Genomic DNA, 16,394 nt, shown 5'->3' on the forward strand with positions numbered 1-16,394 from the left:
TAAGGGATTAACAAAATGTGATAATCCCCCATACATAAGGAATGGTTTGCTTTTCTCTCAGTGGACTTCTCCTGACTGGCCTAGCGGGCAGGCAGTTGACCCCCACCCGCAATTGCATCAAGTATCTTGCAGTGCATAGGCTGTTCCCTGTGAACATTTCCAGGGCCTTGAGCTTTCAGAGGTACAAAACAGCACTGCGGCTGTACTGCTCAGGCAGCCTTTCTATGTTATAGCTGACCTTCCAACCACGCTTTAACGGCCATACAATCATTACTAGGACAGCCTACGGAAATTTTGTAACTTGCATTGCCTGGACATGTCCAGTTTCTGCTCGTTTTTTTTCCCATTATGATAACAGGTATATAACTCAGGCATCTCTTACACAGATGCAGTCTGCTTTAAGGTCTCTTACAGCAGTTTATGTCTTCTTATAATTTTTTAGACTCTAAAATACTTTCCAAAGTCTTCGGGTGAAGAAATACCAATATACAAAATTCTGCTTAGTAGCTCTCTCACTAGAAACACAAAAAAGTTGCAAAGGGTTTTCCCCAAATGAAAAGGAAAATCCTGTCAGCTTTAATATTGGGCACAAGAGGAAAAGCATAGCTTGGGGAGGGGAAAAAACTGGATTTCTTTATCTCAAGGTTATTTATATTGTTTGGAAAGATTTCCATCAATCCATTATGTGTACTTATTCTTGGTATTTATTTAAAAATATTCCACTCCGATTTTATACACAACTGCTTAACACTTGCTTAACTTCAGTTATGACTCATGCCAATGATTCATGAAAAATGAGACAGTTTTGCAAAGATAACTAAAAGAAAAAGATACAGCTATCCCAGAATAGGGTGGAAAACTGTAGGGAGCACTGTGGTAATTATAGAGTCACTGCTCTTTATCATTATATGTCTTCTCTGAAACTCAGTTGAAGTATTTAAATTTGCACTTAAATGTTTTTCATTAAATGAACTTATAGTGTATCAATGTCTTACGCAGAACAGTACAAATTGTAATGTTCTCAGATATCTGAAATGTAAGTCACTCAGTACTGTTGATGGTATTTTCATTCTAACAAGGAAAATATGTATTTTTATTCTTTGAAGGCTTCCTTGAGCAAGGCTTGCTAGTTCAGGATGAAAAGAAATTACGAGATCATTATACCGAAACTCTGCAGTTCAAACTGGATTTGCTGTCTCTTCTGCCAACAGACCTGGCATATTTAAAGATTGGTTTTAACTACCCTGAACTGCGATTTAACCGCCTGCTGAGGATTTCTCGGCTGTTTGAGTTTTTTGACCGTACTGAAACGAGGACAAACTATCCAAACATGTTTCGTATTGGAAATCTTGTCTTATACATTCTTATCATCATCCACTGGAACGCATGTATATACTTTGCAATTTCGAAGCTCATTGGATTTGGAACTGACTCTTGGGTCTACCCCAATGTGTCCATTCCAGAGTACGGGCGCCTGTCTAGAAAGTACATCTACAGTCTGTACTGGTCAACGCTTACGCTGACAACCATCGGAGAAACACCTCCCCCGGTGAAAGATGAAGAGTATCTCTTTGTGGTCATTGACTTCCTGGTGGGCGTGCTCATCTTCGCTACCATTGTCGGTAACGTGGGCTCCATGATTTCCAACATGAACGCCTCCAGGGCAGAGTTCCAGGCCAAAGTGGATTCCATTAAACAGTACATGCATTTCCGAAAAGTGACTAAGGATTTGGAAGCCAGGGTTATTAAGTGGTTTGATTACCTCTGGACCAACAAGAAAACAGTGGATGAGAAGGAGGTTCTCAAAAATCTACCTGACAAGTTGAAGGCTGAAATTGCCATCAATGTCCATTTGGACACGCTGAGGAAAGTGCGTATATTCCAGGATTGTGAAGCTGGACTTCTCATTGAGCTGGTGCTGAAACTGAAACCTACGGTCTTCAGTCCTGGGGACTACATTTGCAAAAAGGGAGATATTGGGAGAGAAATGTACATTATTAAAGAGGGAAAATTGGCTGTGGTGGCAGATGATGGCATAACCCAATTTGTAGTCCTAAGCGATGGCAGCTACTTTGGTGAAATCAGCATCCTAAACATCAAAGGCAGCAAATCTGGCAACAGGAGGACAGCCAACATAAGGAGTATTGGTTATTCGGATTTGTTCTGCTTGTCTAAAGATGATTTAATGGAAGCCCTCACTGAATATCCAGAAGCCAAAAAGGCTTTGGAAGAGAAAGGGCGACAAATTCTGATGAAAGACAATTTAATAGATGAGGAAGCAGCAAAAGCAGGAGCTGACCCAAAAGACTTGGAAGAAAAAGTAGAAAAACTTGAAACAGCTCTGGATACGCTGCAGACCAGGTTTGCGAGGCTCCTGGCGGAATACACCTCATCTCAACAAAAGGTGAAACAGAGACTTAGCAGAGTAGAAACCCGAGTGAAAAAGTACGGTAGTGGCACCTTATCAGTTGGAGAAGCAGATGCTGAAAACCCTGAGGAGATAAAGCAGTAAATGGAGTATTTGTATTTCCTCATTTACTGGAGAAAGTTGAAGCGTGTGAAAGCCATAAATGTATGTAAATATGCGTGTGCATACATAGACATGATTATTTTTATATGAACTCAAGAGAATGGTTTTTAGCATTTTTAACTGAAGCAGTATTTTCTTGTAAATAGAACATTGTCACCTTCTTAGGGGGAGACTTGGTCTGGTATTTGGGTACTTTTTTGTACTGGGAGTGGGTTTCTTACAAGTCATGCTCAGAACGTCTGTTGTGTATGGTCCATGTAGGTCTTGACACATTGTCTCTTCCCACGCATGTTGCATTAAGGCGGCATGGTACTTAAAGTAGAAGGGATTTGGGGTTTTTAAGGGCTTAAAAAACATTTCTAGGGTACGTGCTCTACCTTGCTACCTTAGTGGCTAATTAAATGCATGGACACAGATCTGGGCTTCTCAAAAATCTTTGTTCTTCCAGTGAAGCATCTGTGCGAAGAGTTGGACTACAGCTAAGCAGCTACACATACCTCGCCTACGCAGTGTAGCCCTGCACCTGTATGCAACAGCCATGCGTTCTGATGCTTTAGTTTGATTCTTTCTAATGAGCTGGGCTCTGCACAAAGGGCTGTGCTGACAGAGTAGCAGTGCTCACTCATGTCCTTTCTGGCATGGTCTGTGACGGCCTTTGCTGCTCTGCAACTGCTTCGCTTGGGGAAAAGAGTGGGAGATCCTTTTTTTCTTTTTTTTTTTTTTTTTTAGCTTAGCCCCATCTTCACTGTCAAAACCCTCACTTGGAAGGGAGTCCCCAAATGCTCAGTGGGGGAAGGTATTTGTGGCAATACAGCTTCACTAAACCTGGGAACAGAAAACAGGACCCTGGTGCGTGCAAGCTCCTGCATGTGGAAACTTGAGTGAATTCCCTCTCGGCACAGAGGGCGGTCCCAGAGGGAGGCTGCTGAGAAGTTGCATGGGCTGGCAGAACAGGCTGTCCCTGCCTGCCAGCCCGCTTCAGCTCACGACAGGGTTTCTGTGAGGCAGGAAGAACAAGCTCTGCCTTGCAGTCATTCCTGCCGCCAGGCCTGTGTTTCCTTCCTATTTCTTTAAGGATGCCTACTACACCTCCCTTCGCTATTTACCGCCAGTTTTTCTCTGAAGTAGTTGCTGCACCACCATGTTTCCGTTAGGGAGAATGAAGACCACATCTGCTCAGGTCCTGCTGACAGGAGCCTAGCTGCGCCGGTTGCTTTTCTGCTCACTGCAGGGTAGTCATCGCTGCCGTCGGTCTGGCTCTGAGGTGAACAGAGAGGTCTGGTCCACTCAGCCTGCTGTGACGTTCTGGGCAGAACGGTACCAGGAAGGTTTCTTGCTCCGTCACTTTGCAGCTTCAGGATTTGCCTCTTACACATTCCTCAGCCTCCTCCACCCTGCTGATTCCAGTTTCTTTCCAGGCTCCTCTCCCTTCCTCCGATATTCCTTCAATATTCTCCCGCTGGGAAGATACTAGCTTTCATTTTTTGCTGTACAGTATTTTTCTGTCATGTAGGTTTCCCTGCATTACTTTCACCCTCCAGCACCTCACTGACTTCAGTTAAGTACAGAGTAGCAGAGGCTGTTCAGCATCTATGGCACAGGGGCTGGATCCCACAGAGGCTTTAGGTATCACCATGGGTAGTGCTCTGCCCTTTAGTTGGCCTCATCCCTGACAGGAGCCATAACAGCATGTGGGAATAGATGGCCTGTTGGAAAATAGGTAAGAAACCCATCGAGAAGAGGGTGGTTTACCTAGACGGTAGTAAAACGTAAAGAAGCATTTGCTAAACTGTGTACAACTTCTCTGACTAAGTGCTCATTTCTGGGCAAGCAGCTGTACCCCTCCTATTGACGCTTTTGAGCCTGGTGAGAGGCAAATCTAACGGGGACTAAGGAATGGGGCTTTTCCAGCAACACTGGCAAAGGGACCACCAGGTAGGAGATGTCCACACATGGCCCACATCTAAACTCCCGTTATCAGCCTAGAAGCCAACTAGACTTGGGTATCTGCTGTAGGCTGGGCTTAACCTCTATAATCAAGACTTCCACTGACTGTAACGAGGGCTCTGGAAAGTAGCCAAGACCTGTATGTGGCCAGTGGAGTCTGGGAGTTTTGGTCCTTCGGCTGAACCTTGTCTGTGTTTTCTCCAAGGGCTTGAGACAAACGGGAGAGATAAGAGAGGCTGCTTTTGGCAGGGGTCTAGTGCCCTCGCTCCCGCACCGAGGAAGGCAGGGCTGAGGAGAAGCTGGGTGCCGGCTAGCTGCAGTGTGCCACTGTAAGCACGGAGGGCAGGGTCACAGGCAGCTGACCTCGCAGCTCTCGCCTTGTAACAAGAGGCAGGTACCGCTCTTGCCTTTGGCCGATGTGCACTGCTGTGCTCCTCAAACGCCGTACCCAGCAGGGGTTTCATACTTACCGTCATGTTCTACATCAGTCGTCATTCTCTGTAAATATCTAACTAGCTACCTATCGTACTACAGCTGTTCCAGCCTACTAGGTATATACAAATAGAACTGTTTAAAGTATTATTTATACCAAATTTATAACTGTTAAAAAACCCCACAAACACAAGAATGCTTCTTTACCTGCTGGATCACAACAGCTTAATCTATTGGTTAAATACATGCTTGCTTTTCCCTTTTTCATGCCTCTTGGTCTGGTTTTCACATGCCAGAAAAAGAGCTATTTTGATGCTATTGGCTTCAGTCACTTCAAAATATACAGCTTTTGGCATGGTGAAATTACATCCTTTGGTGTCTTTCATCTGTGTAAGATTTTTCTCCCCTTCTTTAATGTGGCTACAGCATGTACATTAAAATATTTTTGAGTAATGTTCAAGCATTTCTGTGTTTCCTCTTATCCATATCCCTCTGGACTTCAGCGTTTCATGACAGCCTTTGATCGTGCCAATATCACACGGCCCAGAAAATTGTTAGCTGGAACGGAGATCTGAAGTGACAGAAAACCGAGTGGGAATGGTGGTGTTCTCCCCTCACCGTGGGGCAGCTGGCACATCCCTTTGGTCTCGTGCCCGGTTTCAACACCGTTGCTGCGCCTGCAGATACCACGCAGGCACAAGAGCCCGACTGCCACCCTGCCTCCCCAGTGGGGCACGGAGCCTGCCGGGCTCCTCATGCCGCTGCCACCTTGTCTCCTGTCCCTTTCCCCGGCTCCGTGCAGGGTGACACAGCAGGGACGGTGCCTTGTCCAGCAGAAACAAAAGCGTTTGCAGCTTTCAGCTACTTGCACACACGTCACCTACCAAAAATCCTCCCCCCTCCCTCACCAAGGCATCAGGCAGCACCTGGCCTGGCCCTTCAGCCCCACCACAAGAGAAAGCAAGGCATGGGACAGCTCTTACAGAGCACGTGAACATAAGCCCTAAATTTGCACACAGGGCTTTAATGGCCACAGTGCTCACCTCGCACAGGCACCAGCCCAGGTGGGTGGCCGTGGGGTGGGACTGGAGCTCCCAGCTGCCTGTGCTGATCAAGACACTCGACAGACAAGGCCTGAGGTGTTCGAACATCTGCGGCAGGTGCAAATGGAGGGTAAAGCTGGTGGAGCAGCACTGCCATGCTCCCGGCGCTGCTTGGCATGAGCTTTTCCAGGGAAAGCACCTCGAGTCACGGGCCCTGCTCCCCAACAGCAAGTGATTCAAGCCTTGCTTGCTCTCCAAAGCAGTCTCTATAGCAGCACCCCATTCTTTTCCCCTCATCCCCTACTATTATTTTACTTCAACAATTTTTACAGTAGAAAGCTCTGCTCTGGAAGATTCAATGAACTAGACAACAGAAATGGTGGTAACAGCAAAACGGCACCTGTATTTGTACAGGCCCCTCACACAGCCGAGGGCTGGGGTTAGCCTGACTGCGCAGAGCAGCCCGGGGAAGGAACAACCCTGCATTTAACCCTTTTCTCTAAGACATCTGCTTTTCAGTTTCATTCCTGCCAAATATTTAGAAACGTACAACCAGAGAAGGCTCTGTTTTACCTTAAGAAAGAAACTGTTCATTTTCCTTTCCCCCACAAAAGCATCAGTGCTTTCTCTGGGCTGGTCTGTGTGTTGCTGATTTGGAAGACACATTCGTTTCTGTAGGGCTGCTGACAGCAAGGATGACGGAGGGTTTCACAGGCCAAACCTAGTCTAGGTCCAGCAAGATAATGCAGTTAGGCCGACCAAAGGAGAGCTGCTCTTCATCCTGGAGATTTGTGAGAGGACAGCATTTGTACTTGGCTTCAGAGTCCCCCAGCTCTTCTATTAATGTTTCCATCCTGGAACAGACAGAAAGAATCAGACCCTCGTTTACATAATTCAGCATTCATAAAACCCCTTTGCTTACCCCTGAAAGCAAAATGAGTTCTGCACTAAATGGATCTGGCAAGTGTACAGGCAGCTAAAGCACCAGATTTCAGCTGTGACGGCTCTCCTGAGGGAAGCCATCAGTCCAGGAATCCCCCTCTCCCACCAGCCCTGTCCACAGCCCAGAGCCCAAGGAGGGGGCTGCCTGGGGACTCCTTACAGGGAGCAGGGCTTCCCCATGCTCCCTTCCACTCTGCCTTGGGTGGATGGGGAGAGAAACACATACAAGCCCCGAGGAACAACCTCTGGGGCTAAAAGTGGTTGAGCCTTTTGTTTCTGAAATTCAAATTTTTCAGCTGTTTCCAGCTCACAAAATCAAAGGCTGTGGCTTGCCGCTGCCAACTGCCCTTGCAGCTACGCTGTGGAAAATAGAATTCTGCTGTTCTGTGGTTGCAACCCTCCTCACTCTGCACCCTAAGAGCGGAGTGAGGGGGAAAACGGAAGACTCATGTTATTTAAGCAAAATTGGTTTCTGCAACCTCAAGAGGAGGACAGCAGGTCCTCAGTTTCAAGGACAAACACTAGCTTTACTCCAGAAGCAGCAGCAGTTCTCACAAAGAGATTTCCTTCATCAGCTTTACCATTTCTGCTTGGCTTCTGCAGGGGAAGTGCAGGTTCCAGTGCCAATGGCTACAGCTCCGGTGCCAAAGGCAGTCCTCCAGAGAGGCTGAGGACGACGCCGTCCAGCTCTAACAGAGTCCTGCCTCATTTGTATAGGTAAATTGGGGGTAGATTACTAAAACCAGCAGTGCAGAAATGTGAAAAGGGATTTACTAATGGTTGCTATTCCATTTTTCTTAACGTTTGTAGTGGCTGGTATCAACCTCACTGTGACAGAGCAACTGAAGAACAGTAACACAGAAAATCAGGAAAGCACAACTGTATTCCAGACTGATGGACTGCTTGATGAATAGCTATTAATTTCTAGGGTTTTTTTTCCTGTTTTGACATGTAATTTCTTCAGTTTCCTGACAGGACACCCACCCCCACCCCCCGACATTCTCCTTTTATTCCCAGCAGCAATTTCCCCCACCTCGCCCCGAACGGGGAGCCACCCCACAGCAGTCACTACATCTCCAGGTGGCTAGCACAGCAAGAACCAACGGGCACTACCTGCCTTTCCAGAGGAGATAAAGCAGCACAAAAGGCTTTTTTTTTTTTTTTTTTTTTTTTGGCACAGCTTGCCTCCAGGGCTGATGAATCAAACAGACCGTGCTACAAAGATCTACTCTTCTTAGGAGAGCCAACTGTCAGTTGCCCACTGAAGTACAAATATTTTACTTGCAGAACAGCACAGATAATTCATCCAACAAACTTCAGTGGGATTCTCACTATTTTCTGATTATTATTTGGAGATTTCGTCTGTTTAAAGCAAGCCCTTGGGGCTGCTTGTTCACAGGTACTCATCCAGTGCTTGGCACAAGGAAGCCTCTCTTACACTTTGGGCACACTGTGATGAGGGAAACTATTCAGAGGCAGGTTTTTTTTAATGGATTCTGCCTACTGAAACCCCAATGCCTCATCTCCCTGAGATAACACAGCTACCTCCAACCACACTTGCATGAATGGTAGTAGAAAACCCTTATGTCTAGCAACAAAAAGCTGCAGAGCTTTTCTAGGAAAGCACCTCATGCCTTTCCGAGCACATCAGTGCCCATGACAGCTCATTTATCCTGCCGGCCATGGCCGGGCTTCTCCATGCACGGTTCAGACTGGAGCGCTGACAGTCTGGGTGAGGTTCCTGGCATACAGGCACACTGACAGAGGAGCTGCCCCAAGTAAAATACTTTCAGTTCAGGGCTTCAAGACCAACTGCTTTAAAAAGGGCTCACCTGCCATAACCTAGCTGCATCAGCCACAAGCGCTGGTAGCCAAAGGAGGATGAGCATGATCAGGAAGGAGGAGTGAGGAAAGAGCCATTCAATGCCTCCAGGCAGCCAGCGGCAGTTTTTGCAGCTGAGTGCAGGGGTGACAGAGCCATCCCAGCGAGGCAGAAGCACCAAGCAGCTCAGCTTGCTGCCAGCGGGGAAGAGAGGCTGTTACAGAAGAGCCAGAACAACCTGGAGCCCCGGAGAAAGCAGACAGGGAAGCCCCTTTCTGTTGACAGCCGGCTTTCTATGACAGATTTACACATAAACATTGGTGGCCAGAAGGGGCCCATGCCAGACTGACAGGTGGCAGGGGCATCACCAGCAGAGCACGCTCCCCCTCCCCAGCCATCGCTGGTGCCACAGGCTGGAGAAGCACTGTGCACCACAGCAGAGCTACCTACTTTGCATGGGTTTCAGTCCTACAGGGTTTCACTCACTTGTGCGTATGAAATTGCAGAGGAGACTCAGAAGGTGTTTCCTTCTGACCAACAGCATCAGCCACAAGGAGATTCCAGAGGCTGCAGCCAACCTTGGAATAGGAGATTCCCAGAGGAAAGGTGAAAAGAAGCGGGACAGCTGCTGGAGGCTCCAACGTTGCAAGATGATGGCAAGAAACCACCAAAGCAGCCTATTCTTACCACCCACAGCCCTGTAGCAGTGAGGCTCAGAGGCACCACTGCTTCTGGACCTCCAGCTTTTCCATTGCAACTGCTGCTTTGCAGCAGGATCCAGCAGCCAAGAGCACTGGCATCAGGCCACCTGCTGTCCCGAGAACCCAAGAGCACAAAAGAGAGTGAAGGGACTAAAACTGTCCTGTGAAGGTGCAACAGCAGCAGTGGGTGGTTCCAGAAACAAGAGTCCCAAACCCAGCAAACCTTTCCTAGGGCTGAGACACCAAGAAGGCCTATCTTCTCCAAGAGCAAAGCCAGCCAGGAAACTGGTTTGGATGATAAAGTCAAACTGCTTATCCAAAAAGCTGCAGGTCTGGAGCAGGATTCCCTCTGGAAGGCCTGAGGACCGCTGTCTGGATTGACTCCTGGCACAGCAGCGATGCTCCCACCTGCGCTGGCTGCTGGCCGCTACTGCTGGGGCACAAAGCAGAGCCTGGCAAGGGCAGAGCCCAGTGGCTGCAGCCCTACTTCAAAGCAGCTGGACAGGAATTTTGTTAGAAAGGATATCCACATGGCCATTTAGTTTGGGAACATGAGACCCTCCCCAGAGACTCAAGGTGAAAAAACTGGCCCGAGAACTACCCTTATCAGATACTCACATAAAGAAGTCTGTGTTTTGAAAATTAAAGTATTCATGTTGATGAGGCTAAAATGTCACCTGCTTTATTTTAGGTGACTTGCTACAAAGTTCACAGGATTCTTCATGTGCAGATGACAATAAAATCAGTTAAAAAAAACCAACGTACATAGCACAAGGGAGATTATTCTTTTGAAAACGTGCTTTCATCCAGGAAACATTCTAGTATTGAGTTTCCTATTTTTTCTTTAAATCAGTTACATTAGGAAATAATAAAATCCTCTTAATTGTATCATATTAGTTCACCTGATCTGTACCCTTTGCTGTCAAACACCGAGTGCTTGCAAAGGGAACTAATGAAATCAAATGCAGCAGCAGGTAACATATGGCAGCTCAAAACTTTGAACAGAAACATTCAAGTAGTTGTCATTTTATAGACAGTTACTTGCAAGCATCACTGCTGCTGTACTACACAGATTGGAAGCAAAAGGATGCAGGGGAAAGCCAGATTTAAGGCATTTTCTCTGTATGCGAACCCACTGGCACAGCAGAAACATACACCAGAGCTTTTGGTGACATTAAGAAGAAAGGCTTCACATCAGCTTTGCACATGACAACAGTTCAGTCACAAAAAACTGCAGCAGCTGGAAGATTGTCTTCACTTGACATTGCTCAGTACTACTTAATCAAGCCTGCGTGAGCAGCAGCATAGTTTATAGTTTAGCTGTGCTGCGTGTCCTTCCAAACGCAGAAGTCCAATTCCAGTGACCACTGGCTCACTTTCAGTCAGCTCAGTTTCATTTTTAAGTCAAAACTGTGCAAACCTACCCAGGAAGATGATGTAGCAGTTCCTAATGCCGCTTTATTATCCTAAAACAGAGTAATGATTCCCACCCTCTATCTCTAATGCCCTTGCCTCTTAGAAATTTCCCCCCCTAGAAATCCTGAAGCAGGATATATATTGAGCAACAAACGTTCACAAACACAAGCGTACTAGGTAGGCTTCAATTATTTACAGGACTGCTCTCTAGATGTATCCTACAGATACTGCAGAACAGAACAAATCCACACTCACATACTGCAAAGTGGCACATCAGCAATTAAAACCATCTCCCCACCAGCCCTTCTCTTCCCAAGATCCTTTACAAGCCTTGCAGTTTAAAAAAAATAAAACCTAAACACACCCCCACTTCCTTCATGCTCCCTAGTCTCTTTCTCAAATCTGTTTCCCAACTGATTCGATTCCCACAGTGCTGGTCAGATTCTTCTGCTGACCCATCCTCTCCTCTCCCATCTCACCCTTACACTTGCTCCTCCCACCACCCAATGCGACTACTCCAGCCAAGCCCAGCTCCCACCCAGGGCCCATCCCATAAACCAGCCATTGCAAAAGAGGGACCAATGTTTCATACAGTAGATTTTAGAGAAATGGGAATTTGCATCTGAGCGAAAGCAATAATTTTTTTGAGGGGGGTGGGGTGAGGGCAGAGAAGGGTTGATCATGGCTTTCAAAAATCACAAGCCTTTTTACTTGCGATCTTATGCCCACAAAATTCCCTCCTTCTGTTCAAGGAGAATGCAGGATCCCAAACCAACACCTACCATTACCCCCACTTGTGCTCTTCAGAGAGCAAATCTCACAGGAGGCACGATCCACAGACACACCAAGGATGAAGCTGCTTTTTCTGCTCCCCATGGATTCTGTCATAGCAGCTTTCAGCAGGCTGGGCAGTCCTTGGTCCACCTGGTCTGCAGTTGCAGTGCCCCGTCTCGGGCTTGGCCACGGTGCCACTTACCAGAAACTCAACCAAAGATGCACCGGAAACTTCTGGGAAAACGGGAGGGAGATTCCCACATTCAGTGACAAGATGGTACGTCAGGACACAATGTCAGCGGCAGGAAAGCCCTCCAACTGCAGGCCAGCCCCTCATGTGATGAGTTAATGACAGCAAAGCTATGAAGACAGAAACTTTATAGCTGTGCAGCATACAGCCAGTCATCTAGCAAATAACTTGAAATTACTGCTTAGAGAAATCCAGCAGCAACACCTTTTTCAATTTTGTCAATGAAAAATAATTAAAAAAAAAAAGTTGAAGACATCTTTAGATGGAAATATACATGTCATTATTAGTTCATGGGTTTTCCAAATTAATCTCTGTAAGTGAGCCGTCTAAAGGCACATGCCAGTATCAACTCATTTCCAAAGCGGTGTCCCTTCTATGGTAAGCTATGAAACTAAATTTCTTAATAAAATTCATTTCAAGTGCCTGATAGTCTTCTGAATTTGGTGACAATTTTGATCACTTCAGTAATTCTGAAAGTTTGAAGTTGTGCACAAGTACAAATGGAAACTGTAGGTAACATCACAAACCCCTGTGATTCTGAGACTAACCATAATAAACCAAGCTCGTTAGGAAAGGCTTAATTTTGCATAGCTGAACTCAAGACATTCCCACTCTGTCTTGCTTGCTGAAATGCTGGCGTTTTTCTGCATAATAAATAGGGTACAGCTTAAACATTCAGCCCAGCTAAGGTATCTTCCTCCTGAAAATTCAGACAACCAGGGTATTTTTAAACCCCTGGCGAGATTATTAGTAACTGGCTACAGCAGTGCCGGAGAAGCACCTTGAAGCTGATGCGGTGGGGGTCGTTCTGCTGACCAGCAGCATGGAAACCTGCCTCCCACTCCTAGCTCCACAGAGCACAAACCCAGGCAAGCGCCTGGGTAGCTCACACCGCCAGCCACCTGAGGCTCAGCCCATCAGGTGCATCACACCTGCATGGTTTGACGTGGTATGAAGTACCTGCTTCAGCAGCGAAGACCACCATTGGAGGAGAGGCATGGACCGGCTACCTTAACACAGAGCTGCTTGGAGCCCCGGGCTCACTGCCAGCCCGTTCCAGCGTCGGCTTTCCTCAAAGCACAGGGCTGGAGCGGGTCTCCTTGGCTGCCACAGTCCCATCTCAGGCTACTGCCTGCCGAACGGAAGATAAGCCCAGTCAGAAGTTCACAAAACACTGTTCCTTAAGTTAGCTGAACTGTGCTCACTCCTGATGGCTGCTCCTGAAATCTTTTTGGCAACAAACAAGAGTTTTCGTCTTTTAAAAGGGAATGCTCTTTTCATGTGGAGTCATACGCTAACATTCCTTTAGAGCTAAACAAAGCTATTCCGTCACTTCTAATGAAAACTGAAAAAATGCCGTATTTGTTCGGTACCTAAGAGGATTCTTCTGATATATCTTGTGTTGCTCTCATTTCTGAGGCGTATACTACAAAATACAGATAAAAGCCTGATGTCCCCTTTCAACCAAGGTTGGAAACATTTTGGCAGTCTATTAGGGTGCAGAAAGAAATGCTCAGAGACATTTTTCACTTGCCAAAGAGATAAAGCTGAGATGCCCCAAATATTGTTTTGTTAACAGACACCCTGAGGAGAGAGCACCAGCACACCGGCATCGGACTGCTGCCTTGGCAGAGGAGTCTTCTGTCTCAAGCGAGAGAGATATTTCAGCGACACACAAGCACACCTCAGTTTCACAGTTTTGTAGACTCAAAATTTACTAAACGCTGCTGAAAGACTAAGGTTGAAAGACATTCCGGGTCTGCCTGGAGCCCAGAAAAAAAAACCCACACCAACTTAAAATGGCGGTTTCCCCACTTTGACAAGCCTTTCAAGCAACAGAAGGCTGACTAGAAATTCCGTAGGGCGGGAAAGCAGCATGCAGCTACAAAACTTTAAGATTTATTCATTTTAAACTATATAAATTGCTGCAGCTGGACAATCAGCACATTTACAGCACCGCTAAGGAGATCAGGTTTCAATACAGTGGCATTTTGGGGGAGGCGGTATATATTTAAACGGGAAGTCTGTCAAGTACGAAGTATTTATACCTTACCTGAAAACGATTCCTTGAAAAACAACTTATGCTTTTAAAGGTCAATGTAGTTATGCATTATTTTAATCTTAATGCTAAAGGAAAACGAAAAAGCATATTTGCAATGTCAACAACTTCAGTTAGAGAACTTTGTATTGCTAACCCATTACGCTCTCTGCCTAGCTTTTGGACCTATACAAAAAACTCAACATGAACCTTATACACTTGTTAGCTGGGTGTAACCATCATCCTAGATTGGATTAAAACAAGTATGAGGATACAGCTTAACAGTATTATTGACATAGTACATACCACACAGCAGTATCATGGCGTAGTTCATACTTGTAACAAAACACCTCAAGGCACTCTGCAAACCTTGTTCTCACCACCTACAACAGAAGGTGCCCCAGACCCGAAGGAATCTGCAAGCACTGTTGTCAGCCACCCTACTGAGAGGTAGGGTATCTTGTGTTTTCCTCTTCAAGGACATGCAGTGAGGTGGACATTCAAGAAGGCATGCCCTAAGTGCCACCTTGAGATCAAACACCAGAAGACAGCCTCCCTCCCCAGCAAGTCTCAATCCCCAGGTCTCAGCCTTCTTGCACCGGCTTGGATTTGCGAGGGGAACATCGTCAGGCCCCACACCACTACAGTTCACTTCTGGAGAGTTTTACGTACCTGTAGCCCTCAAATTATGCTGTACTAATCAAATAATTTAATATCCAATTTATCAAAGTAAGGAAGTCACTTGTTTTCTTTTTCACTGAACCATGGTGAAAAAAGGTCACTGTTTTTATTCAGCATCATAGTTACATAACAGTTGTCTGCTTCTATTACTAGAAAGAATTTATTAAAATAGTCCTGAAAGACATCTTTTCTTTATCTGATGATTTCAAAACTATGCCTTTTATAATGCCAATTCCACACAGTCACGGGTTTGATCGGTAGTAGTCAGTTATAGCAATTGTCAAGGCACAAGCTCAGCTCTGCACATCCGCTGCAGCTTGTATTATAAAAGAGATATGCCAGTTACATCTTCACTTAAAAACGCATAATCCCTTTATCATATATTGCAACAGGAGAAATTAACATTAAACACAGACTACGAAAGGTAAAGGATTTATTTCTGATATGATTTGTAGAGTTAAATTAAAAACCTACTGAATACTTTATGTAGTAGATGAACATAACCTTAGTACTTACTTTCTAACAGTTCAATGGTTGGAAGTGTACAACATGAAGTAGGCCTTAGGTTTAATATTGTTCAATTTTGCTTATTGTTAGATGAGATTAAAATACAGTAGCCATCCCTTTAGATTATGTTGCAACACTGATCATGTGCCTTGATAAGTAAGAACAACGATTCATTAAATAAATGGTGATGACATAACATGTAGGGAAGACTTTGGATTGTCTATTTAAAATGTCAACATAATAGGCAATTAAGAATAAAACTTCATTTTAAGTGCACTTCCACATGCTTTGTTTATAATATAGCAAAAACTTCCTATCTTTTTTCCAAACACTTCACTCCCTACTCTAAAGCTGTTCAGTTGAAAATGCACTTTCCCCAGTAAACTTCTCTTTTTTTAGAAAAATCGTAACTAAAATTTCTACCCTTTTATATGCTAAGAAATGTTTCCTAATTAAAAACACAGTTTATTACAAGACATGTGAAGACAACATATAGTGAAATGAATTTTAATTGTGCTGTGACTAAAGTAAAGTTCTCAAGGCTGCAATTTAACATTCCAAGTTCTCCCTTCCATCTTTATTGATTCTTAAGATTTTGCACAGAAACTCTTTGGGGGCTAGAACAGCAGTAATTGCATCACACTGTTTTCCAAGACTTCAAGTTTCAAAAGCAAACTCTTCAAAAAGTACAGTTCTTGATTTGATTAGATACAGGGACAAAAATATAGCACATACTTGAAGATTACATGGTCTACAAATGATGGCAATATTTTCCTTGGGAGAGTACAGTTTGTTTTCTTGTAAATACTCAAAAAGGCTCAACTTCAAGCAGTAATAAACACAAGCAAAAGTGATTTAACCCTTAAAATAAATATTCAGGAAAACCTCTCTGTACATACAAGTGAAAGAATATGTAACACTTTCACGCTAAAAGAAAAAATAAAGATTTTGTTCATATAAGCAGCTGAAATCTGCTGTTCCAGCCCAATGTCCCCAGTAAAGAAGGGAGGCACAAACACAGGTGACTACTGTAGCTCACTATCTTATGGCCTTTTTGGATAGGGACATCATCACCATCATTTTTTTAATCCCTTTTGTTATATTTATTACAGCATGCCAAATCCTTTGGCATATGTGATGGCCTTCAATAATCTTTCTTTAAGCTTTTCTTTGCTTGAGTACTCCGGAAGCAAAAGTACATTAAAGCATGTGTGAGATGTAGGTAACCTGTGGGGAAAACAAAACAAAAAAAAGATTTCAGTTCTGGGAACATGCAAAGAAATACAACGCTATTTCACAAATCCAAAACAA

At 45.0% G+C, this 16,394-nt stretch overlaps 2 protein-coding genes across 13 annotated transcripts in view; one reads left to right on the forward strand and one right to left on the reverse strand.

The window, feature by feature from the left end:
• CNGA3 (cyclic nucleotide gated channel subunit alpha 3) overlaps positions 1 to 15,479 on the forward strand; it is a 62,548-nt gene extending 47,069 nt beyond the window's left edge. For all 4 annotated transcript variants that reach the window (XM_080377376.1, XM_080377375.1, XM_080377378.1 and 1 more), the window contains one exon: positions 1,107 to 15,479. In XM_080377376.1, the coding sequence (XP_080233502.1) occupies positions 1,107 to 2,512 (1,406 nt within the window). In that variant the 3' untranslated portion in view covers positions 2,513 to 15,479. The remainder of the gene's footprint in view (positions 1 to 1,106) is intronic.
• A 152-nt stretch (positions 15,480 to 15,631) lies between these two features.
• The window catches only part of UBE3A (ubiquitin protein ligase E3A), a 54,382-nt gene continuing 53,619 nt past the window's right edge, over positions 15,632 to 16,394 (reverse strand). For all 9 annotated transcript variants that reach the window (XM_080377368.1, XM_080377373.1, XM_080377369.1 and 6 more), the window contains one exon: positions 15,632 to 16,310. In XM_080377368.1, coding sequence (XP_080233494.1) covers positions 16,190 to 16,310 — 121 coding nt within the window. In that variant the 3' untranslated portion in view covers positions 15,632 to 16,189. The remainder of the gene's footprint in view (positions 16,311 to 16,394) is intronic.

This window comes from Falco punctatus (genome assembly GCF_963210335.1).
Source record: "Falco punctatus genome assembly, chromosome: 2".
NCBI classification, from domain to species: Eukaryota; Metazoa; Chordata; class Aves; order Falconiformes; family Falconidae; genus Falco; species Falco punctatus.